General features: G+C 38.0%; 1 protein-coding gene across 1 annotated transcript; it reads left to right on the forward strand.

Annotated features, from left to right (window-relative positions):
• On the forward strand, positions 1-25,283 carry Btla (B and T lymphocyte associated). Its single transcript, XM_090346613.1, has 7 exons — positions 1-97; positions 3,780-3,782; positions 10,288-10,608; positions 15,437-15,472; positions 16,101-16,244; positions 17,726-17,772; positions 22,692-25,283. Exons 1-7 carry the CDS (start codon positions 4-6, stop codon positions 22,965-22,967), a joined length of 921 nt encoding a protein of 306 aa, XP_090202739.1. The 5' UTR covers positions 1-3; the 3' UTR covers positions 22,968-25,283.
• The last annotated feature ends 412 nt before the right edge of the window (positions 25,284-25,695 follow it).

Below are 25,695 nucleotides of genomic sequence, written 5' to 3' on the forward strand. Positions count from 1 at the left end.
GGAATGAAGACATTGCCTGCCATGCTTGGAACTGGAACTGGGAAAATAGTTGGGGTCCTCTTCCTAATCCTGCATCTGGGCATCTGTAGCATCCATGGTAAGACGCTTCTGTAGGTTTCTTTCTGTTTTTTGTTTTTTTTCGTCCCAGGGGTCATGTAGGCAATGAGTTTACCCTTTGTTGGACTTAGTAGGATGCAACGTTTTTCTGTTTTTTTTTCTCTTGCCAAGTAGATAATGACAAGTGAATCAGTTAGTTGTTAGAGAAATAAACAAAATTAAGGATTGGTAGTCACCTGCTTGAACAAATAAGTAGAGATGCTGATCCACAGGTTGGCCAATTTCCCTAAAATTGTGGTTGTGATTAGAAAAAAAGAATTGAGCAGATATAAATAAAACAAGTACAAAGTTATCCAGACTACTAGGCAAAAGACTTCTGACAGCTATATTGAAGGTGAATAAATAGCATGTCTTTCTAAACAGACTGAAACGGAATGCTGTAGTGCTCATTTAGGCAGGGCAGGTGGCAAAGAATTTGGATTTTATCTGTCTCCATGGTTACTCTCCAATTATACTGTCTCCAGATCTTTATGTTTGCTTCCATGGGGTTTGTGCTGCGAGAATACTCAATGAGAAATTTAGGAGCAGAGTACATCACATTGTTCTTAATGGGCTGAGAAACAAAGATTCCCAGTAGGTCCCTGAACATAGAGAAGTTTGTGTTCTGCATAAATGGCATTTGGCCATCCCTTTCAAAGACTACATGTAGGCAAAAAAAAAGGCAATTCGTTTTTCTGAGAACTCTTGTTCCCTTGCCTTGACATAGGCGATGTATATTGTAAAGCGAGAAGGCCTGTGATCAGTACAAGTTTTTTACTCCATTGTTTTGTTTTTCAAGTGTGTTCTTTTTTCTGCTTTGTGCCAGCATTGGGGCCTGAACCCAGGGCTTTAGGTGCTGTCCCTTCGCTTTTTTGCTCCAGGCTAGCGCTGCTTTGCCACTCTAGAACACCTCCTCTTCTGGCTTTCTAGTCATTAATGATAGCTAAGAGTCTTACAGTCTTTCCTTCTTGGGCTAGCTTTGAAATTCGACCCTAAACTTTCTGCCTCATTAGTAGTTCCTGGAGTGGGCACTGGCTCCCAGCTCAAGTACATTCTTTTATTGCCTCTCCTAAGCACACATTTATCAGTTTGTGTGCTTATGTTTTATCTCTAAAGTACAATCACTGTGGTCCTCTGAAATGTCATCTTTAATTCTATGTCTGTGTAGATTGGGATTTGATTTTATGATACCAAGATGCCACCCAACCAGATGCAATGTAAAAATCTCCTTGCTATCCAAGTAATTTTTTGTACTGCAGCTTGAACTAAAGGCCTAAGCACTGTCACCTGAGCTGCTTTTGCTTAAGGCAAAAGCTTGTCAGTGGTTAATTGGAGAGAAGAGTCTCATGGAGTTTTGGTTGTTTTTTTTTTTTTTTTTGCCCAGACTGGCTTAGAACCACACTTTGCAGATCTCAGTCTCCTGAGTAATTTACAGGTGTAAGCCACCTGCATCCAGCCACGTATTTTCCTTTTTAATGTTTGTTAAGTGTTTTATGTTAAGTCGAATGAATGTTTAAATGATTCACTTGAGGTGTTTTCTTTTTAACTTTTAATCAGATAGTCAGTTACATAGCTACAACTAGAGGATGTATCCCCATTTGAAAGATCTATTATATACTGATAACTATGACATAGGGAATTGTTTTCAGTGCTATATTATAATTGGTATGTAGTATTTCTTTCATTCTTTCGTCCAAAGTTCTGTAGCCCAGTATTTCCCAAAATAGACTTGGTTGTTAGAATTAGTCTGCCACTTACTGTATGATGTTGGTTACATTTCTCTGTTTATGCTTTTTCATTGTGATGGTTCAGAATGATCGATAGATTCACCTTTGAAAGCATTACTCCCCATCTCACCCACAAGATGTTGGGCTATTACAAATTGGCCATTAACTTGGGTTGAAACAGACATTCCAGGACAGATGAGATTTTAAATTTACTTTCCTTGCAGCTCAAGTTTTGTAGTACTGTGTGTTTATCCGGTTCGTGTTATGACTTCATTTATTTTTCCTGTCAATGTATGTGAATGGAACACTAGAGAAAGCGCTGTTTCTTCTATTAAAGGCCTGCCATTTATGAAATGTTCAGAAGCACATTCTTTAGTTTCAGGGTTTCCTGGATTAAGTCATAAACAAATTAATCCTTGTGCTGATTACAGCCTTGAGTCCTTAAACTTATCATTGCTTCCTTTGTCTTATTGTAAGAATTTCTGCTGGCAGAGAGTAAGGGAAAGAGGGACATCCAAGAAGAAATGTACTCTTTACCTTATGTAACTGTAGCCCCTTTGTACATCACCTTTGTAATAACAATAAAAATTATTAAGTGTTCTCTATTGTGACCCTGAAGTAAAAGACTATTATCTGTGAATTTTGCCTTTACTTAGAATTCATAAGAGTAGAAAGAGTTGAAAACAGTGTTTTACTTAATTTCGTGGGAGAATTTGTGTGGCATAATGGTGACTGTTGTGTCTCTAGAATCAAACTGGTTCAGTATTTCATGTCTGCCATTTGCTGGATCTGTGACTACAGGCTTCCTGGCTTTTGCTTCCTCATTTAAAAATATGATGATCATATTTATATTGTTGAGTTGTTTGAGTATTTAGGGTTTCAATTTACAAAGTGGCTGGTGCTTTTCAAATCTTGCATAAGCTTTGCTAATAACATGTTATTTTTTTTTGCTAGTCCTGGGCTTGAGTACAGGGCCTGAGCACTGTCCTTTGACTTTCTCAAGGTCAGAGTTCTACCATTTGAGCCTCAGCACCACTTCCAGCTTTTTTCTATGTATGTGGTACCAAAGGATCGGACCTGGAGCTTTGTGCATGTTAGGCAAGCTCTCTACCACTAGGCCAAACTCGCGGCCTAATAACATGTTTTATATGTGTTTTATTACAAAATTTCATTAGCATATAGTTCCCTTAAAGTGGTGTTGGAAATTGATCGTTCATTCAAGCTTTAAAAATGTGTTTTATAAATAGTTCTTGATGTTAGTCATTGTTAATCCCAGTCACCAAGAAATGATATCTGATATTGTCGGTTATTCAATGTGATTTTCATTGGATCTGGGAATTATATTACATGTAATTTGCATCACCTTGCTAGTACTGTCACTTCTCTTAACACACAATTACTTTAGTATTATTTTCTCTCTTATATTATCCTGCTTATCACAGTAGACCAAATGGCCTGTGTTTATGCAGGTAGGCTAAAATTTGAACCTGTAGCTTTGGAAATTCATTTGAAACAAAGTCCGTGAGCAAGTTTCGATGACATCTAACTCAATGTTAAGACAATATTAGCTTTAGCTGGTAGATATCTCTAACTTGTCTTTTCTTCTTTCCTGAGAGCCATGTTTATCTGATGAGTACAGTTTTTCATTGACCAAGACTTGTCACAAGCTTTTAACAGGTTTGGCCTTGAACTCTAATTTTTTCAGATTACAGCCCTTGCCAATACTAGCATAACATGCACGAACCACTATGTCCCGCTTTTAAACACAATTCTGCGTTAACTGTATTTTTAACTTATAATAGTAATATCAGAACATAATTCCACCACAAGCCAAGGAACATTTGTATGTACGACATCTGAAAGTGCAAAGCACATAAGAACTTAGGAGATATTAGTCAGATCTCTATTTGCCTGCTGTTATGATAAACCTAGGAGGCATCAATGCTCTTTGATAAGGAGGTGTGGTATACCTGTGGGCAAATGGCAATAATGGGTAAGGTTGATATTGGAATTGATCTACCAAATATGACTTAAACTATCTCTCAGCTATCTAACTCGATGGCCTCTAAGAAGATCTGTGTTTCCTGTTCTCAGACATGTTAAGGAGAGGAAAGGGAACAAGCATTTTGTAAGCAAGTTCAGGTGGCAGAGCTACAACAAATTCAAAAATGACAATTTAAAGACAAACCAATTTCTGATTTATCCCAAACTTGATAAAACTAAGAGATAGTTGCCTTAAAGCCTGATTGTGCCATACAATGATTAAAAGATAGTTTTCAGCCAGAACCAGTGGTGCTTATGCCTGTAGCTACCCAGAAGGCTGATCTATGAGGATTGCAGTTTGAAGACAGCCTGGACAGGAGAGTTCATGAGAATCTTATTTCCAATTAACCACCAGAAAAAAAGAAGTGGCTTAAAGTAGTAGAGCACTAACCCTGAGCAAAAGGAACTCAGGGACAGTGCCCAGGCTCTAATTTCAAGCCCTCTGACTGACTAAAAAAATAAAATAAAATAAAAAGATAGTTTCCAAATCCCACCCACCAATATTCATGCCATACTAACTAAGAATTCTAGTCCTAAAAATTCCATTCAAAGTGAGCTAAAGCAGCTGGGAGTTTGGCCTAGTGGTAGAGTGCTTGCCTCGCATGCACGAAAACCCGGGTTCGATTCCTTGGTACCACATACATAGAAAAAAGCTGGAAGTGGTGCTGAGGCTCAAGTGGTAGAGTTTTAGCCTTCAGAAAGTCCAAGGACAGTGCTCAGGCCCTGAGCTCAAGCCCAGGACTGGCAAAAAAAAAAAGTGAGCTAAACAAAGGAACATAGGCCCAAGAGTTTCCCTCATTTGTCAAATTCAGTAGAAACCTTGGGCTCTCCTAGCAGAGATTTACAATAGAACAAAATCTAGAGACATAAGGCCAAATAGTATGACACTAAATATAAGGACCTCCAGGATAAAGAAACAAAAGCCATATAATGAGTGATTGTTGTCCTTAATGTACTATGTTATCTCTTATCTCTTTTGCTATCCCTTGGTTATATCATATTGTTACAATATTTCACCTTGTTATCTGATATATTTTATATGTGCTTAATTGGTTATTTGAAATTGGATGAAGGGGGGAAATCAAAAAGAGCGAGGGAAGGAGGGAGGGAAATGGGGACCATGTCATAAGAAAGGGTATCAATGTTTGTGAAGTAATACACCTTCTATCTGGTGAATACAATGCAACCTTTCTATTAATTACAATAAAAAATAGTAAAAAAAAAACGTGAGCTAAAGAAATACAAACATAAATATAAGACAAACATAAATAGTTCACATTTGATTATAAGAAGGGAGTATTTAATAGTAAATACTGTAGTCATACATCATTGCAAAAACTCAATTTTATTGTTTCTTGGTCTTTGTTTTTGTTTAAGTAGTGGGAATAAATACAGTACTTCTATTCTTGGATGAATTTAATTCTTTCCAGCTTTGTTTTGTGAAAAGAACTTAGAATTGCATGTGTATGCATGAACCAATAGTGTGTTTTTGTGTGTTTTGACAGACAGGAAATGGATTTCTCTGTGATATCTGTGGATATTGGTGATATCCAAAGAAGTTATGACATGAAAAACTTCTGCTAAACGCCATGTCTGTCCCTGTGATCTGTTCAATGTTCCATGCTACTTGTCAAGAAGATTTATTCCAATACACTTTCTTTTTCCAACAGCCGCAGTTTTTACTGTATCACTGAGAACAAGACAAAGGTTTTTTTTTCCTCTTAAAAAGACTGTGGTTATCTTTTACAGTTGCTGTTCTGATTTTAACATCCTCCATATTTATTACTCTCAGTCAAATTTCTCCAGCTGTTCTTAGCACTCCTGGGAATATCTGACCTATGGGTTGGGTTTATTTACCAGGGTTAAATTCAGTCCTTGTTATGGAACATTCACTTGGTGGTTTCCTAATGAAGTAAAAAATCACCCACTGTAAACTTAGCTCACCACATTGCTGATTTTGTGAATGTCTGTCTGCTAGCTTATGATGGGAACTCTACTATCTTAACTTTCTGTTGTGCATGTGATTCTCCAAGTATCTAAGTTCATTGCCTCTCATGATCATTGGTGACTGATTACATGCCTGCCATTGCTGGGCATAGAGTTGGCTTGACTGTTCTCAAGATAGTGTCTCATGGAACGCCACACAGAAGTTTGCTAGAGAAGATGCAGTTATTTCTTTTCCCTGGAGGCCACCTGCTCTAACATCCCAAGTCCTCTAAATTAAGAAGAAGATAACACTAAGCCTTGCTTAGAGGAATTTTCTTCTGAGTGTGAAGACTTTTATGTATCTACTATATGTGTTTATTGTTTGTCTGTATAGTACCTTCTGATAGAAGGTAAAGTCTTGCCACTGTCATAGAATTACTTGTTTTATACCTTTAATAACCGCTTTAGTTGTCCATGGTAGAAGATTCTAGATCATGAAGCTGTCTGTTGCTGGCATTCCTTTCTGGTGAACTGGTCTGGATGGCTGCGGAATATAACTTATGAAATATTTGAATTGCCACCCCTGTGTGGACATAAATGAGGCTTGCCACATTGGGAAGCTGAAAGTCTAGTTTTTCACGAGTGGTTAGAAGTTAACCACGACCAGGTATTTTTAGATACAACCATGCTATAACCTCTCAGAGGACACAGCTGTGTCTACTCTGTTGCTCTTAATGGAACAATCAGGGTTGTGAATAGGGCATACCCTCATGAACCTCAGGAGACAAGACAGCTTTTACCTTCACACTTTTCTAATACTTGTCTCCTCCTTTTGCAGGAGGGTAGGTATCATGCAATCAAGAAAGTGGTAGACCAGAGAGAAAGCAAACGTGTGAATGCATACATAGCGGTAATGGTGTGGGGCATGTCACACAGAAGAGGATGGGCATTCTATTGAGCATACAATCAGTGTTACCCTATGGCTATGGGAAGAGAGTCAAGTTGGCCTAGAGTGGGCCCGTGAATAGGAAGAGACTCATCTTCCCCCTCAGAGGCTTTTCTTAATTGACCTAGATAGAAGGGCTATCTCCTACTTTGGGATTTGAAAGCTGTAAAGAGATTTTGTTGTGTCGAAAATAATCGAATTGTGAGATAATATTAGCAATTTTCTGACTCTTCTTTGCATTAAAAATGATCACATTTCTGAATTGTCATGAATGCCTACACCTTTGGAGTTTGAACAGTTAGAAGATTCATTGCTTGTTTTTACTGTGTATTTGTGAATGTCACCACATACAAGAGGTTCTGAACAATGGCAATGCTAGAATATTTTCCCAAAACATTTTTGGTCTAAGTTTTAATAGTTATGTCCTTATTACCGTTCTTACCATTCACTTGTATTAATATGTACTTAAATCTTCAAATGAGCATATTTGCAGTACTTTTGTAAAATTACATTTGATACAAGTTAACTCAGAATTTCCCACCTCCCGAGTTTGTGCTGGACATCTATGAAATCAACTCTTTGTGTTCTTTCAAAGAATAAACTCATAATGCTTAGAATTATTTGAGTTTAGTTGTGGTACAGGTCCACCCTCATTTCTTTGGGGCTACCTATTCCTGACTAGTGGCTGCCAATTTTAGATAATTGAGCTGTGGCTCATATGGTAGAGCCCAATCCTTGAGCAAAATCAGCTCAAGGACAATGCCCACATCTTGAGTTCAAACCTCAGGACAAGCAAAAAATAAAACTGAAGAATATTCAGGGAGCATAATGTATCCATAACCTTACTGCAGATCAATGATGTAGTCAGGACTACAACAGCCAGCTGCATGGTAACTGTGCACTTCTCACAAGCCTACAATCACTGAACACTGAAACTAGAAGGCATGTTGAATGGCGCTACTGGCATCAAGGAACAATTCTCTGGCTCCATGGAATGGTACTATATTTCAGTAAGAATTGGCATTGCATACTACAAATGGTTTCAAGTCACTTACTGAGAAATGAGGTCATACTTATCTTTGTGTTGGGGTGAGCAGATAAAAACGTCCTGTTTTTTGGTTCACTCCTTTATTTTTTGAAGAGCTGAAGATTGTTGGGATTGGGTGGCTCTACCAAGTTCACTTAGTGTTAGTACTCAAAACAACCATGTGGAAATGAATATGGGTAGATTAATAATGTGAATAAATGTTCAATTTATTATTAAACAGTATCTTGTATTGCCACTTTCAGAAAACCATGATCTACTCGTGTATCAATTCCTTGATTTCTGGACCTGAAATCCTTGTCTTTCCATTTCCTCATAATACTTTATCACTACTCTGACTTCAAAGGACTGCTCATTAAGTGATGTGCAGCTCAAGTTTCATAAATACCCCATGCAAAGTGGTTCGTATCTACTTATAGCACTGTTCTCCCACTTGTTATGCATCTTGATTTCCCATTAGGAAATAAATTCTACAAAGGCAGGCATCATGTCTTATTTTTGTATTTCCTAACAACTAGCATATAAGGTCCCCGTGTACCTTCTTTTCAAGCTCAGGTAAAGAGTGGTAGTAAGTTTATTCCAGAAAAGGGGCCTCATTTTTAGGTAATTTATTTCAGTAATGACAAACAGATCTTTGAAGATGATTACAAAGGTAATCATCTTGTTTTCCACAGTTCTAGCTCACATGCTCACAAATTACATGGTTTGGTCAAGAAAAGGAAAAGGGAACTGATTCCCTGGAGAGGAATGGACTTCTGGAAACCTGGTTTCACTTGGCCTTTCCCTGGCTGGCCTATTGGCTTTTTTTGTCATAAATTTTAACCACATCTACACGTTGTATTATTGGCACTTCCTATTAGCAAACTGTCTTACCCTTTCTCTTCAAGTTTTGGGAAACCTCATCCTGATAACTTACCTTTTAATTTGCTCTCAATTTTACACTTGAGTTTTTTTTTTTTAAAGCAACCACATTTAGGAAGTCTTCACATGAACTTGTTTGAAGTCTAATTAGACACAGTTAAGTAAATGATTGAATTTGGTAGATTCTGCAAACTCAAAGTTCAGTTATCCTAAGCGAAGTTGGTGAGTTATTAACAGAAATTATAGTAAAAGGTTTAATGAATGTAAGGAAATAGATAAAAAGAAGATTCGTGCAGGCAAGGGTGCAGAATTCAAGTGCGATAACACGTAAAACCCAAGGACAAATAAACCACCTACTGCTAGGCACTGGTGGCTCATACCTGTGACGCTTGCTACTCAGAAGGTTGAGATCTGAGGATCTTGGTTTGAAGCCAATCAAGGCAGAAAAGTCCATAATGAATAGTCTCCAATTAACCACACACAAAAAGCCAGAAGCGGAGTTGCAGCTCAAGTGGCAGAGTACTAACCTTGAGCAAAAAAGCTCATGGATAGTACCTTGAGTTCAAGCCCCAATAGTACCACCAGTCCAAAGATGAAAAGATTGTGTGTGTGTGGGGGGTGCACTCATGATACTAGAGCCAAATCCAGAAGCTTGGGCATGCCAAGCAGTGTTCTTTTTTCATTGTTCTTGGCTCAAAAATTCATTTTAGATATTCTGGTTGCAAGGAAGCTTTCCTGATAAGTTTAATATTTTTATGATGTCATAACTTACTTCATAATAGAAAGTTGAATTTTTTTCCGTGCTATTTTTTGTATACCTGGAAATTACTCATTTGTTATTCATAAGTTGTAAGATCTAGTTTCAGGACAACATTTCTATCTCCAAAACAAAGAGAGGCATGCTTCCAGTTTTGTCTAGCCAATATGCAGAAATTCCAAAAGCGGCGGAGCACTTTTCCTTGACTAATTGGAAAATCAGACTTCAGCTTATCTGAAACCCCTACCTTTCTGATGAATAGCTCAAATTGTGTGTCTCCAACACAGAAATACTCACGGACAGATTGCAATACAGCATTAATAATACTGAAAAGCAGAAAAGAAAACTCTGGAAGCCAAGAGTATTTCAGGGAAATAAGTATGTGCAAAATCTTCTCTCTTTTACTTAAGGTAATATCAGAGCCAGTAATAGAAAGTGTGAAGTAACACAGACTAATGAATTATAGAGAATTATGGACTTCAGAATGACTTTAAAATCTTAATCTTAATTCTAATAATTAGCACGTTCCCATAGGCAAATTTTTACTACTTCAATTTCCTCATCTGTAAATCAGAGCTAAAATCAATCTGTCTTCTACCTATCTGTCTGTTTGCTTTTCCACCTGTCTGCCTATATCTATATATTATATATATATTATACATTAAATAATTAAATAATTTGATTTTTAATCCACTATTTATTATACATGTTAGGTAACAGACACTGGACTAGTGAAGGTTTTGATTTTTGTGGAGATGGGCTAGTAAATGTTACCTAGGAAAACTACAGAATGATTCTTGAGGCATTTTTTGTCAGGAGCTCTTGCAATAGTATATGGTGTTTCCAAAAGAGCAAATTTAACTTCAATTTTGTTTCTTTTTTTTAGAAGAGTCATGTGAAGTTCAACTTTATGTTAAGAGACATTTGGTACATAAGGTCTTGGCAGGAGAGCCTTTTAGAATGGAATGCCCTGTGGAATACTGTGCTCGCAGACCTGATGTGAATTGGTGCAAGATAAATGGAACTGAATGTCTACCCCTTGGGGATATACTTCAATCATACACAAGTTGGGAAGAAAAGAAGAATATTTCCATTTTTATTCTTCATTTTGAACCAGTGCTTTCTAGACACAATGGGTCATACCGTTGTTTTGTGAATTTGTCTCAGCACTTTATTACAAGCCACTCAATAGCCATACATGTGACAGGTGAGTTCTCAACTCCCGGAGCATCTACTCTTTTCCAGGAAAGAGCAGATCCAGGTTCTCCAATAATTGAGTCAGAGACTGAATTCCCATATTGGTCAAAATCCTGACACTTCTCACAAATTGGGACCTGTTAGTGCACAGCTGTGTGTTTGGGTTTGTAAAGAAAGATAGAGAATACAGAGGGTTAGGAGTGTGGCCTAGTGGTAGAGTGCTTGCCTAGCAATCCAACCCTGGGTTGGATTCCTTGGTACCATATACCCAGAAAAAAGTAGAAGTGGTGCTGTGGCTCAAGTGGAAGAGCACTATCCTTGAGCAAGAAATGTTCAGGCCTTGAGTTCAAGCCCCAGGACTGAGAGGGAGGGAAGAAGGGAGAGGGGAGGGGATAGAGAAATGTATAGTAATGGTCATTGTTCTTTTGGAATTATAAAATTGGTGTTGTAAGTCTTAAAGTACATTGAAAAAACTGGAAAATATTATAAACTAAATACCAGTGCTTTCAGCTTTTTATTCTTTGTCCTTATTTTCACTTCAATTTAAAAATATGGCTTTGTCCTTAACTTTTGTTAATTACCTTATGAAAATTCTGATTGTGATACTCAGACAAGTGTCCATTCATTAGTAGCTTGCAGTTGGCCTCTACATAAAGCAACATACTGATAACCTGACTGATGAGTTTGGGGGAAAGTTCTTGGGGCTTTGGCTGACTCCCCAGGTCCTCCCCCAGAGGCTTCTAACTGGATCTAACAGTTTTAAAAGCACGGGTGAAGGTTAAACTGGGGAAAAACAAACTCAAGAAAGCATGGGAAAAAGTAAAAATGGAGTAAATAGGACTTGTGAAAATCTCAGTCAACAGCATGTTCACTAGAGTGGAAGACTGACCCTCTCAGCTCACTATGGCATGCTTCTTCAACTCTCATTACAATTGATCTAATTTTTTGAGATTGTATTTCTGTTCTCTCTTTACTACCCCCAGTTTCCTAACAATATTATATGTATTTGAGGCTATAAGTTTTGGGGGCTATATGCCTATTCACTATCACCAGCATTCTAATAAAGACTCCTAATTACACACACACACACACACACACACACACACACACACCCCTAAAAGCTTTCCTCTGAAGAACAGGAACATGATAAGGGCACATGTTTTTTATATTTCCGTTCAACTTAAAATCTGAGCAGAGCCATCAGAAAGAATGACATCACCCCATTTGTAAGGAAGTGGAAAGACTTGGAAAAAGTCATATTAAGTGAAGTAAGCTAGACTCAAAGGAACATAGGCTCAATGGTTTCCCTCTTTTGTCATAATCAGTAGAAACCTTGGGCTCTCCTAGCAGAGGATTACAATTGTGCAAAACGTAGATACATGAGGCCATATAGGATGAGGCTAACTGACAGGATCTCCAGGATATGGAAACAAGAGCTTTATAATGTGTGATTGTTCTTCTTAATGTACTATGTTATTTCTCATCTCTTTTGTTGTCCCTTGGTTATCTCATATTGTTACAGTATCTTACCTTGTTATCTGATATATTCTATATATGTTTATTTGAAATAGAACAGGGAAGGGGGAAACAAGATGAGGGGAGGAGGTGGAGGGAGGGAAATGGGGACAAAAACATGAGAAAGGGTAGAAATGTTTGTGAAGTAATGCACCTTCTATCTGGCAAATATAATGTAACCCTTCTATTACAATAGCAAAAAAAGTCTGAGCAGAGCAATAAGAATGAGAAATAAAAGGTATCTAAAATAAAGCAGAAGCTGCAAAACTATCTCTATCATATGGGGAATGACCTTGTGTTTTGAAAAATCATTTAAAAATACTTAATACTTGATTTCATCAAAGTTGTAGATCAAAGAATTAATACATAAAAATTAGTGGTGTTTCTGAATATGAGTAATGAATGAAAAGGAAATTAAGAGAAAATCTAAAACCTATATCAAAAACAATGTAATACATTGAGAGTTGAGGGCATGGCTCAAGTGGTAGTGTACTTACCTAATATTTGTGAAATCCTACGTTCAGTTCCTAGGACTTGAAAATAAAACAAAAACAGGATAAAATACACAAATAAATTTAAGAAACAAAGCAACTTTTACATAGGAAAAAAAAGCATGAGACAGCAAAGAAAGAAATGTAAGAAGATATAAATGAATGTAGACATTCCATTGTCCTAGACTGGAAGACTTAATATTCTAAATATAACAATATTCCTCTAGATGATCTACAGATTTAGTGCCATTTCTACTGAAGTCTCAATAGCTTTTTATCCCTAGGAATGGGAAGGTTTATCATAAAAATCATATCAAATTGACAAATCTAGAATATCCAAAGCAATCTTTAAAAACAGTTTTGAGAATAACACCTTCTTATTTCAAAGCTTATTATAAAACTACTCCTAACCGCATGGAACTGACATATGAGTATACCCAGACATCAGTGCAATTGAATTGCTGGTGCAGAATAAAATGCATATGGTCAATTAATTTTTGAGAACATGTCAAGACCATTTAATGGGGAAAAGAATCTATTTACAAAGTGGCAAGTGGGAACAAATCTCAATGTTACAGCTTTTACCTAGCTTATTCAAGGTCCTATACTGGGTCTCCAGCACGAGAAAGCACGAGAAAAAGGCTCACATCCCTCAAAATAATGGTACTGGGAAAATAATATATCCACATACAAAAGAATTTGAACCCCCTACCTTAGAATATATGTAAACAATTAGAATGCATCAAAGATTTTGGAATAAGAAACCAAAAACTTACATTTACATGAAACTACAAATCCACACTCAAAAGTACACACAGGGGCCGGGAGTTTGGCCTAGTGGTTAAAGTGCTTGCCTAGCATGCATGAAGACCCGGGTTCGATTCCTCGGTACCACATACATAGAAAAAAGCTGGAAGTGGTGCTGAGGCTCAAGTGGTAGAGCTCTATCCTTGAGAAAGTCCAAGGACAGTGCTCAGGCCCTGAGCTCAAGCCCAGAACTGGCAAAAAAAAAAAAAAAAAGTACACACAAAACAAATCTACATACAAATGTTCCCCAACTTACATTGCTAATAACTTTCCAGATATGATTACAAAAGGATAAGACAACAGAAAGGAATAGGATTTCATAAAAATTTCAAACTGTTCTGAAGGACACTATGAGGAAATACCATCACACATGAAAAACTATTTGCAAATCATACATCTGATCAGGGAGTTTTGTCCAGAATATATAAAGGACTCCACTATTTATTCCACTTACCTGTCTCGATTGTTTCTAGATGCCATACAGAACCCATTAGTCACAGCCTACAGCCTTGTCTTTCCCATGTCTCTTTCTCATCACTCCTTGGCCATCCATTTCTCTACCTCTTCTTTATTACCCACGTTTGAAAGGAAGCTTTCCAAGATTACCTCAGGGAAAGTGATTTTTCTTGTCTATCGATTTTTTATGCCCCATAAGGTCTGTGCCTCTCATTTATCATGTTTCCTTCTACTGTTGTAAAATGTGGAAATATGTGTCTTTTTATTAAGTTCTAAGAAAGATTGCAATACCTCAGCAATCATATTTATTGGAGTTGTCTCTGGGTTTTTCTGTTTTTTAAGTCAGATACGTTATTTAACAATTAGGTTTGATTTTAAAGGATGTGGGTTTTCCTTTCATGAAACAGTAAAAACAAAGATAACAAGGAAAGGGAAAAGAAAGATTTCCTCCTGAGCTGGGAGTACTCAGTCAATTAACCATGAAGCAAAGAAAGAACTATACAAACGTAGGTTTAAAGACTGTGACTTTATATGTAAACTTTTGGGGGTGAGGGGCTGGTAATGAGACTTGAACTCAGCCTGGTGCTGTTCCTGAGTCCTTCACTCCAAGGCTAAAGCTCTACTACTTGAGCCACAGCACTATTTCTGGTTTTCTGGTGGTTAATTAGAAATAAAGAGTTTCTCAGACTTTCATGCACGGGCTGGCTTTGAACCATGATCCTCATAGCCCATCCTCTTGAATAGCTAGGATTACAGGCATGAAATATGAATTCTTTCCTCCCAAGAGCCATTGGCTCAATCCGATAATCCTGACTATTCAGGAGACTGAAATGTAAGAATCACATATTCAAAGTCAGTTTTGGCTGACAAAACCCCGAGACTCTTATCTCCAAATAACCAGCAAAAAGCTGGAAGTAGAACTGTGGCTCAATGGTAGAGTGACAACGATGAGTGAATAAGCCAAGTGAGCATGAGCCCCATAGTTCAAGCCCAGTACACACACACACACACACACACACGAATGAATGAATGGGTTTGTGTAAGGGTGTGACATAATGGGGACTTCGGATGCCCTTGGGAAAGCAATAATCTCTCAAAATGAAGAAAAATGTTTTAGAAAACAAAATCCTATGGGATTAGCCTGCTACTCTGTTTCTCACCTTGTCACTGGATCCGACTCTGATTAGGAATTTATGAAGATGGAGGGCTCGTTACCTGTACTGGAAAGTGTGTGGGGGGTGAGCAGAAAATGACAGACATTCCTCTCTATTTCACATGAAACACACAGAATCCTTTCCTGCCTTGTGAAAGAGGGAGGCAAAGATTATGCTGTCCACACAGTGTTTCTTTGGGTCTGAAAATAACTCATTTACTTGTGTTCCATGGTCTCAAGGTGATGCTCCAGTAGGCAAACTGACTTGGAAGTTGTGTTATTGGATTCTCTGTTAGTGTGCAGATCTCTGAGCCCTCACTAAGATTAGCTGTAAGGTTAGACATACCTAAGAGGACACCTCAATATTCTCTAAACTACTTTCAATTCTTATTTTTTTGTTTGCCTTTCTATTTCAGAAAAGACTCAGAATAATTCAGAACGACCTCTAATAAGTAAGTAAATAAATGAAGAACATTCATAAGTTTGGTGGTTAGAAGAAATGATAGAAATTGCGTCTCCTTAATTGGGTATATTCATATACCCTTAATTGAATATATTTATTTGGATTAGATTATCTGTTGTTTGGTATCTAGCTCTCCCCTCAAGACAGCTGTGTCTGCCTCTCCTGAGAATGATTTGGCGCCTTGCCCAACCCAAACAGCAGCTGCAGCATGAATAGTATGACAGTGATTAGCACACTGGCAATACGGCGGCCAGCTTACATGGTTCCCTGACCTCCAAATACTAAGCACATAAGTGGAATGAGGAATCACACGCATTATAATAGAGTACTGGACTTCAGTACTTTCCAAATAAAGAACAACTCTTCCATTGTAACCCAAATAGACTTGTATGTGTGTGTATGTATGTAAGTTCCACATGTGCATTCTTACTAAGCTTGGCACTCTGTCACTGTGGTGAGGGAGGGTGCCTTGTGTAGTGTGGTTCAGTAGAATTCCTGGGCTCTCCTCACTACTAGACTCCCTGGCAGGTCTCCCTCCCACCGCATGATTTCAAAGCCCTGTCTGGACATGGCCACCTGTTTCCCCTAATAACGTTTAGTTCTGGCTAACACTGCAGATGTCACCGGTACTTCCGGCCAACCCACCACAGAAGAGATGGCACCCAGGGAATGGCTACTTCACAGTTTGCTTCCTGTGGGGGCACTGCCACTACTCATCATTGCCTGTCTCTGCCTGATCTGTGGCTTGAAAAGGCACCACGGTGGGTTTCAATTTCTCTTGTCTCAGCCACACATTTTGAGTTCCTTATTTGGGGCAGTAAAAACCATTAGTTCTTAACGCCTTCTTTCCTGATTACTGTGACAAACCATGGACAATGACTCCTGACTGTGAGGCATGCTCCATTCCTCACTTGTGGGATTTTCTAGTTTCATTTGCATCCAACTTCAGTTTGGATAAGTTTACCAAGGTTAAAAGGATAGATGAAATAAATCTCTGGGTTGCATTTTTTTGTCGGTTGTGGGGCTTGAACTCTGGGCCTGGACACTGTTCCTGAGCTCTTCAGCTCAAGGCTATCACCCTACCCCTTGAGCCACAGCACCACTTCCACTTTTCTGGTGCTTAATTAGAGATAAGAGTCCAAAGACTTTAGTGAACTTTGAACCACGATCCTCATATTTCAGCCTCCTGAGTAGCTAGGATTACAGGCATGAGCCACAGCACTCAGCTGGGGTGCATACTTTTTACTTGAGTTAGTCTCCCCTCTTTCCCACCCATTTTTCACACCAACTAAGCCACATCATCCCTGTCCGAATAAAGAACTAATGTCCTCTGAGTGGATGTGTGTGTGTGTGTGTGTGTGTGTGTGTGTGTGTGTGTACTTTCTATTGCCTTCATAAATGCTTAATGTGAGTAGTGTATAATGTCACATTGAAAAAATGTGGGTTTGGCTATGATTAGAGAGGTGTGATGCTTTGAAAACAATCCCTTTCTCCTTTTGAAAACATTCCTCCAGTCTCACTACCAAACACTTAAACACAGTAGGAAAAGGACACACAGACACATAGATTATTCTGATCTGGCTTTGATCTGGCCCACCTCAATTTTTCCTTTCTTTTTTTTCCTTCTCCTTCATGTCTTCGTAGCCATTCTTTTCCCAATGTCAGAAAAAAAAATATGACTATAGCAACTAAGCCAGACAAAGCAATCCTTAAATGGTTATCACAGGAGAAAGCTTTGCCTGGGCAGAAACGCTTCTGGGATTTTGGAGAGCGTGCTTCTAGAACACAGAACTTCCTTTCAATTCTGATGCATCATCTACAAACTGGACTTTGCATTTATAACTTTGCACCTCTTTCCACAATTTCTCCATTGAATTCAAGACTACTAGAACCTCTCGCAGAGCTTCAGAACAAAGATGTCAGGGAGGTGTATCTTAATTTATCCCATCCAGGGTGATTGGGAACTGGGCTGTGTCTGTGACAAAAGCAAGTCTGGCATTGAGTTGGAATAGTCCAGAACAGAGAATTCCACCCCATAGGGGCACAGGGAGTGGGTCATGATGAGGGAAATGACTCGGTGAATTTCCATAAGCTGAAGTGGTTGTGGCATGAAGAGCAGGAAAACAGACAAGCACCAAAGCGAGCATGCCCACTGTGAGGCAGTAGGACAGGCACAGGGGGGCTCGCTCAGCCCCGCCTCCTCTTCTCCTTCTAATTACTTTCTTTTTGTGTTTTCTTCCAGGGAAACCAAAGAAGCCCTCAGATGCAGCAGGAAGGGAAATTAACCTGGTATGTTTGCGACATCTGTTAAGACAAATAAAATATATACATACATATACATATAGATGTATGGATATGTACACGTATTGCCTTAAATATATTTAATAAGCTTCTATGACACAATGAGCAGATACTGTTTTTACCCACACAACATAACACACATACACACATATTTTGGATGTAGAAAAGCTCATTAAAGTCTCAAGTAAAGAGTTCTTTGTGAAACAAAAATTGGAAAGGGAAGTAAATACTCTTGGCTCAGCCCTTGCCTGTAATATGCCTTCCAGCTATTCATTTCTTTTTTAAAAGAATACTTTCAAGGGTGTTCTTTCTTTAAGCAAGACAATAGGTGAATGAAATAATGAACTTAAAAATATCCTCATTTGTGGATTATTTATCACAGAGGTCATAACTCAATTACAATACGTTTTATCATGAAACATCCCAGCAGACAGGTAGTGGCCTGTCCTGTGCAGAGCTGCTATGCAGAATTTCCTGGGGATGAATGTGGGCTTATTAAGGAAGAGATGAATCAAGGAGAAAAAAAAAGGGTATCTGGCAGAGAAGTTTTTTCCACTTTTTGTTGTTGATGTTGTTTTGTTTTGTTTTGTTGTGGTTGTTTTTTCCTGTGGGAACTCTGGGACTGGGCTTTGTCCTTGAGGTCTTCAGCTCCAGGCTATTGCTCCTCCCCATTAAGCTACAGCACCATTACCTTCCCACAATATTTTTAAACTTTCTTTTGATTCAGACTTGTAGTGTTATTAGAGTGTAAGAGAAGACAATATATCTGTGAAAAAATGGGCACTTTAAAAATGAAATGTAAAGCTGGGAGTTTGCCCTAGTGGTAGAGTGCTTGCTTAGAAGGCATGAAGACCTGAGTTTGATTCCTTGGTAGCAGATATGCAGAAAAGCTGGAAATGGTGCTGTGGCTCAAGTGGTAGAGCACTAGCCTTGAATGCCAGAGAAAATCAAGCCAATTATTCTATTTATGTGTGTATACACACACATATACACACATATATAAAATGGCAGCCAGCATTGCATAGCAAATTTCAAACCAAACAAAGGATGTCCTCTTTGATAAGCTTGTATTAACATTTACTGTTAATACATCTGTTTAAAGCTAAGGATTTGTTTTCTCAACTAGGAATTTTCTCTTTAAGTAAAATTTTCCCTGTTACTTAGAACCACAGAACTAGATTCTGTCACCACCAGGCTTGGGCACTGGGAAGGTATCAAAAATTACAATTTAGTTTACTAAGCAAACCACAGATTGGTTTAAACTGTAGTCATATTCATTCCTGTGTAAATTTATACAAATCATCTGAAGTTTAATTTAAAGGGAGTTTTAATCATATTAAGTGAAGTAAGCCAGACTCAAAGGAACATAGGCTCCATGGTTTCTCTCATTTGTAATAATTAGTATACTTCTAGGATTCGCCTAGCAGAGGATCACAATATTTCAAAGGCTATGTACATATAGTCATATAGGATGAGACTAAATGAAATGAACTCTAGGATATGGGAACAAGAAGTTTATCTTTGTGATTGTTGTTTTTATGTGCTATGTGAAGTTATTTCTTTTCTCTTTTTTCCCCTTGTGGTTAATCTCATGTGGTTACAGTATCTGACTTTGTTACCTGGCATATTGTATATACGTTTATTTGTTTATTTGAAATAGGGAAGGGAAGGGGAGGAAAAAAGATGATTGGGAACGGGTGGAGGGAGGAAAAGTGGGACAAAAAGATGAGAAGGGGTATCAATGTTTAAGAAGTAATGCACCCACCACCTGACAAATGTAACTGTGACCCCTCTATACATTATCCTAACAATAAAATACAATAAAAATAAATAAATAAAAGGCCTTTCGCCAGATACCCATGGTTCATGACTGATCCTAGCTCTTCCGACCTGAGACAATGGTGACCTGAGGCCTTAAAGACATGGGGACCACTGTTCAAAGCTAGCCCAAGCAGAAAATTCTGAGACTCATATCCAGTTAACCAGTAAAAAGCCAGAAGTAGAGTTATGACCCAAGTAATAGAGTGCCATCCTTGTGTAAAAAATACTGAGGAAGAGCCAGCAGCCCTCGGTCCAAGTGGCAGAGCTTAGAAGGACACACACGTGTACACACTGACTCACACCCACACATACACAGAGGTGATTTCACCATGTATGTCATTTAAGTTGTTCTTGCTATTTACAGGCATTTGAAGTCCTTTCTCCATGTATGGTAGCATTTCAGAAAATAATCAAAAGCATGCTACATTGTGTCTCTGCAAGATTTCTTCTTTGGTAGTACTGAAACCAGAAATTTAATTCAGTGTTAGTGTCTTTTGAGAGACACTCTCAGCAACACTCTGTTCCTCCCACATAACTGAGATAACAGTGTTTACTACCACCTCCAACTTGTTTTGGGGAGTCCTGGTAACATTTTGCTTAGGCTGATGACAAACTGAGATCTTATTGATCTCAGCCTCCAGAGTAGCTGGCCTTGCAGAGATGAACTACCACTCCTAGTTTTGTTTTTTTTTTTTTCTGAAGAAGAAGCTTGTGTGGAATCTGTGAAGGACTCCAAAGTCGGGGAGGAGCTAAGGTTTAACAAAACAAAATGAAACGAAAGCATAGTAGGAACCGTGAGCCAAAAATCAGGAACAAATTTGAAATTACACACACACACATACACACACACACACACCAAAAATGAAACCCAGTCTTGTTTTGTGCAAACCCAAGTACACAAGTTCCATTTAAAAACCTAATAAGTATATAGCAAAAGAGGTAGTGGGGGAACACAGTTTAGCATTCTGTGGAGAGAAGGCCTTGGAGAGACAAGCCTAGTGGAAACTGACCCAAATCAGAGAGGTTCCTAATTTTGCAAAGACTGATATATCAGTGCTAAGAACAGACTGTCGATCTCCCATCTTTTCAGGCCACAGAGTATATTGATAAAGTACCAGAAACGTTGGATTTTCCATTCTTGATGCAGCATGTGCAAACCTTTAAGGCTTTTAAAATCATCCATGTTTTCTCTTTGACTATTCAGCGACCACTTTAATTTTCTTCATCAGTACACATGAGAGCTAAAGAAAATAGAAATATGCTCGAGTACTATAAACACTGTCCCTGAATTGTACCCTTAAAAGGGTGAATTTTATAATTGTATATATGTATATGAACATAGATGTGTGTGTGTATGTGTGTGTGTGTGTGTATGTGTTTAAAATGTGTTTAAAGTGCTTTGTACCCTATAAAATGCTATAGGAATACAATATAGGATTGCTTCTGACACCTTCTATCTAGCATATCTCTCCACCATATCACAGTACCCTGCCCATATGTCACTGACCACTTTCTAAAGAGCCAGGAGAGCTTCCGATGTGGAGTGTCCTGTCCATTCTTAGAAAATAATTTGGGGAGAGCACTAGGTAACTGATAGACTGATTAGTACAGCTTGAGTTCAAGAGGGGACTGTGTTATGGAGGATTTATATTTGTGTGTGTGTGTGTGTGTGTGTGTGTGTGTGTGTGTGTGTGTGTGTGCCGGTCCTGGAGCTTGAACTCAGGGCCTAGGCACTGTCCTTGGGCCTTCTCAAGGCTAGCACTCTACCACTTGAGCCACAGCACCACTTCTGGCTTTTCTATGTATATGGTACCAAGGAATTGAACCTGGGCCTTCGTGCATGCTGGGCAAGCACTCTACTACTAGGTCAAACTTCCGGCCTTGAAGATTTATATTTTGAAGATTTATGGCTATTTATCAGGTCATGTGACAGGCTCTTCTATGTAGAAGTGGGAATGATATTAGCAATTGAGATCCAAATACCTCAGTGCGTAGTATCTCACTTGTTAGGATACACAGACAAGCTTGCAGTGAAGATACAAAGGACAAGGAGGGTTTGTAGGCTGTCAAAAATTACATATCTAATAAAGGACTAATGTCTGAGCTGGGAATGTGATGTAGTGGCAGAATGCTTGCCTACCATGCATGAAATCCTGGGTTTGATTCCTCAGTGACATATAAATAGAAAAAGCCGAAAGTAGCTTCGTGGGTCAAATGGTAGAGTGCTAGCCTTGAGCAAAAAGAAGTTCAGGTTTAGTTCCCAGGCTGAGTTCAAGCCCCAAGACTGGCAAAAAAAAAAAAAATAAAAAATAAAAGGAATAAGGTCAAGGATCTAAATTGACTAGCAAAGCTGATTTATTTTTTTTTTTCAAGAACAACTCCTATTATTAAGATAGTACCTCCATTTTCTCTTTTAGTATTTTTTAAAAATTATCATTAGGTAGTGGTACAAAGGGCTTCAATTCAGTGTATCAATTTCTAAGTAAAATGCATCTTAATCATAATATCTTGATTTTTACCTGAGATTCTTCCTACAGCCATGAATAACTAGCAAGCAACTGAAAAGAATGAGAAAATATTAAGACTTCTGTATTTTTAGTTTCAACCAGTACATTTCTTTCTCAAAAACTTGATGTTTGACACTAACTGAAAGTAAGGATTTTCTTAGGATAATATTTTAAAATTTTATCTAAACTTTGCCCCTGCAAAATTGGCATCTATTTTCCAATTCCAGATCTGACATCATAATTTGCCTTGCCATATTTTTTTCTTTCTTCCTCACCTTTTTTCTACTTTAATCTTTTTAGTCTATGGAACATTACTATTGCCCACTGAGTAGTTATAAGATGTTTGATGATCTCATTGCTTATCCAAGAATTTGCTTTTATCTTGAAAAGGGATTGAAAAGCCTTCTCTGGCACAAAGTAATTCTTTAGTTGGAACAGAGTGGGGTCTCCACATTTTCTTCAAACTCTGCGTATCTGGAGCATCAGTGAGGGATTAGCAGGTAGGCTTTTCATTCATAACTTAGTAATTAATATGTATCATCATGTCCTTATTTGATCTCTCTCTTTTTAATGTTATAGGTTGATGTTCCCCAGGCCCTTAGCATCGAGCAAAGTGAAATGAGCACCAGGCAAAATTCCAATACACTACCATCAGCAAGCGCAATGTATAAGAATGATCCCTTGGTGAAGCTATCAGCAGAGGCTGAAGCCTGTACTAACCAAGGACAGGAGGAAAACAAGCAGTGCATTATTTACGCTTCCTTAAACCATTCCATTATTGAGAGGAACACAAAACAGACAAGAAATGTTCAGGAAGCACCAACATTATATGCATCCATATGTGTGAGGAAGTAACCCTGGTCCTGACACCTCTCAGTCATCGCTGACTGACCAGGAAACCATTGTCTTTGTCTGAGCTCAGCAAGACGTTAATAAGCAGTTGTCAGTGTGAGGACGTCCATGCTTCATGGTGGTGGTTCGGAGCTCCCGTGTTCACAGGAAGTAAAACTTCTCCTGAAAATTTCTTTGGGAGACATTTAGCAACAAATCTTCATTCCAAAAGTGTTTCACATCATGACTAGAAGAGGAATATTAATATCTAAACATAGTCATATTTTTATTGAATATGAAAACTTACTATTCCCTTTGGTGTTGTCTCAGACTTACAGCGAAGAGAGGTTTGTACTATCTAGAACAACTCACTACAAAAACAACACCAATGTCCTAATTTGACAAACTAATTATAATACAGAAATGATTGTATGTTCTTCCATCATAAGAAAATCCCCATCACTCTCAAGCTGGTGTTTCTTTCACAGAGAGAAGAAATAATTTTAGATTAGATAGAAAAAAACATTGGAAAGAGCAGCTGGTAAGATATAATTCACCATTTGAATGTGAGGAATATTTTTTCCATGCCTGCAAAACATGTGATCATTTTTTCCTGTTAGACTGAGGAACAAATTAGATCTTAATGCAAAACCAATTTACAAGCAAAATAGTGACAGTGTTTGAATTACATAGAATATGCAAATGAATGTGACATGTTGCTGCTGAATTAACATATTTACAGGATCTGAATAAATATAAAAATCACTAAAAATAGGCGTCACCCAGCAAGTACAGACTGAACTTTTCAGCTGTTTCCTGCTTCACCTGATAACACATGGAAAGAACTATTAATGGCATGGTGGAGAGGCCAGGAAATGCCAACAGTCAGCAGGGGCCCTTTGTATAAAGCTGTTATTCTTGTGAAGGAATACAGAGAAACTGTAAGGCTTATAGTTGATAGTCATTCATTAAATGCTGATATTACAGCCACTTTAGAGGAAAGTTAAGATTTTCATATTTTCCGTAGATACAGAATACTTGAGTCTAATTATTTCAGAAATATTCTATAACTTTATTCAGCAGCTGGAAACTAGAGATCTCAGACGCTGCTACTAAATAAATAATGCAATAATCCCTCATGCAAAACAAGTTAGAAGCTACTTGAACATACACAAGAGCTGCTGAACAAATCAATGCGGTCCACGTGTGTACATGCGTGCATGTATGTTTGTACATATGGGTATGTTAGTGGATAGCAACAAGAAAGGATTTATAGCAAATGGAACAAGAAAAACTGACAAATTAATATTCTCTTTTCAGTTTGCTTATGAGGTGCAAAATACTGTAGTAAATGAGACATTAAGGAGATTTGTGCCTGTGACTCATGCCTGTATTCCTAGCTACTCAGGAGGATAAGAGCTGAGGATGCAGGTTCGTAGACAGTGAGGCAGATACAACCTGTAGACTCTTATCTCCATTTTCTTGCTGATTAACAAAAAAAGGAAGTGGAGGCATAGCTCAATTAGTAGTGCATCATCCATGAGCAAAAAAGCTGAGTGAGAGTGAAAGACTTTGAGTTCAAGCCCCAGTACCAGCAGGAAAAAGTAGAAGACTTTGCGAAATGAAAATGGAAATGTGTTGGGCCAGGAGTTTGACCTAGTGGTAGAGTGCTTGCCTAGCATGCACGAAGAGCCGGGTTTGATTCCTCGGTACCACATACATAGCAAAAAAGCTGGAAGTGGTGCTGAGGCTCAAGTGGTAGAGCTCTAGCCTTGAGAAAGTCCAAGGACAGTGCTCAGGCCCTGAGCTCAAGCCCAGGACTGGCAAAAAAAAAAAAAAAAAAAAAAAGGAAATGTAAACAGAGAATGCACTCCCCCAAAAAGACACAAATGAAGTTTTGCCATGCAGTTTTTCTTCCACAATATTCAGATTTTTAGGTTCTAGGATTTAAGGCTGCAGATATTATGTCCAAGTCATTGTTAGGGATCCAGTTCAATGTCAGTACACCTAGAATTGTAAACAACCAACTCTAATTTGGCTCTTTCAGACTGGCTGTATTTGTGGACAAGTTATGCAAAAAATACACTAAAATAGCTGCTATTTCCTTCTTAAAAATAGAAACAGGAAATATTGGAGGATGCGGACAGTTCTTATCAGATAAAAGCACAAAGCTAAACAATTCTTTCAAAATAGTCTCCAGTTTTTTTAATGTCAGTTACATCTTTTATGAGTAGAATAATTTTAATGTATCTTTCAGTGAAAGAATGCTATTATGATTTTTACCACTAGAAATAATTTATGCTGATATTTGTACTATGCTTGCCAAAAATCACAACTCACTTATGCTTTTAGTCCCAATTAATAAAGCCTATCAAGTATGTATGCATGTTTTCCTGACTCAATCAATTTTAGCATTATATCTGTTTATATCTTTGATTTAAAGTTTTAGCACTTTATTATGAATTTTAAGCTTGTCAATTTTTTCCAATAGTAAATACAGTGGCTGAAACTTTCTTTTAATCAATTTGATGCAGAGTTTTATCCCAGAAACTATGTGGAAAAGTAGAATTGAATCTTGAATTTCATGGCATATGAAGACAATGTGAAGGACTTACATATGAACAACTCAAAAATTCTGACCCAGAAGCTCTAAGTCTGGGCTCTATCATCTGTCTCTTTTTAAAGCAACATAGGTGATATGTATCTTTTCCAATGTCTGTTGTTTGAGAAATCTTGAAGTAGTGGCTAACTT

The sequence above is a fragment of the Megascapheus bottae genome, chromosome 1, assembly GCF_031878675.1.
Source record: "Megascapheus bottae isolate mThoBot1 chromosome 1, mThoBot2.hap1, whole genome shotgun sequence".
In the NCBI taxonomy this organism is placed as follows: Eukaryota; Metazoa; Chordata; class Mammalia; order Rodentia; family Geomyidae; genus Megascapheus; species Megascapheus bottae.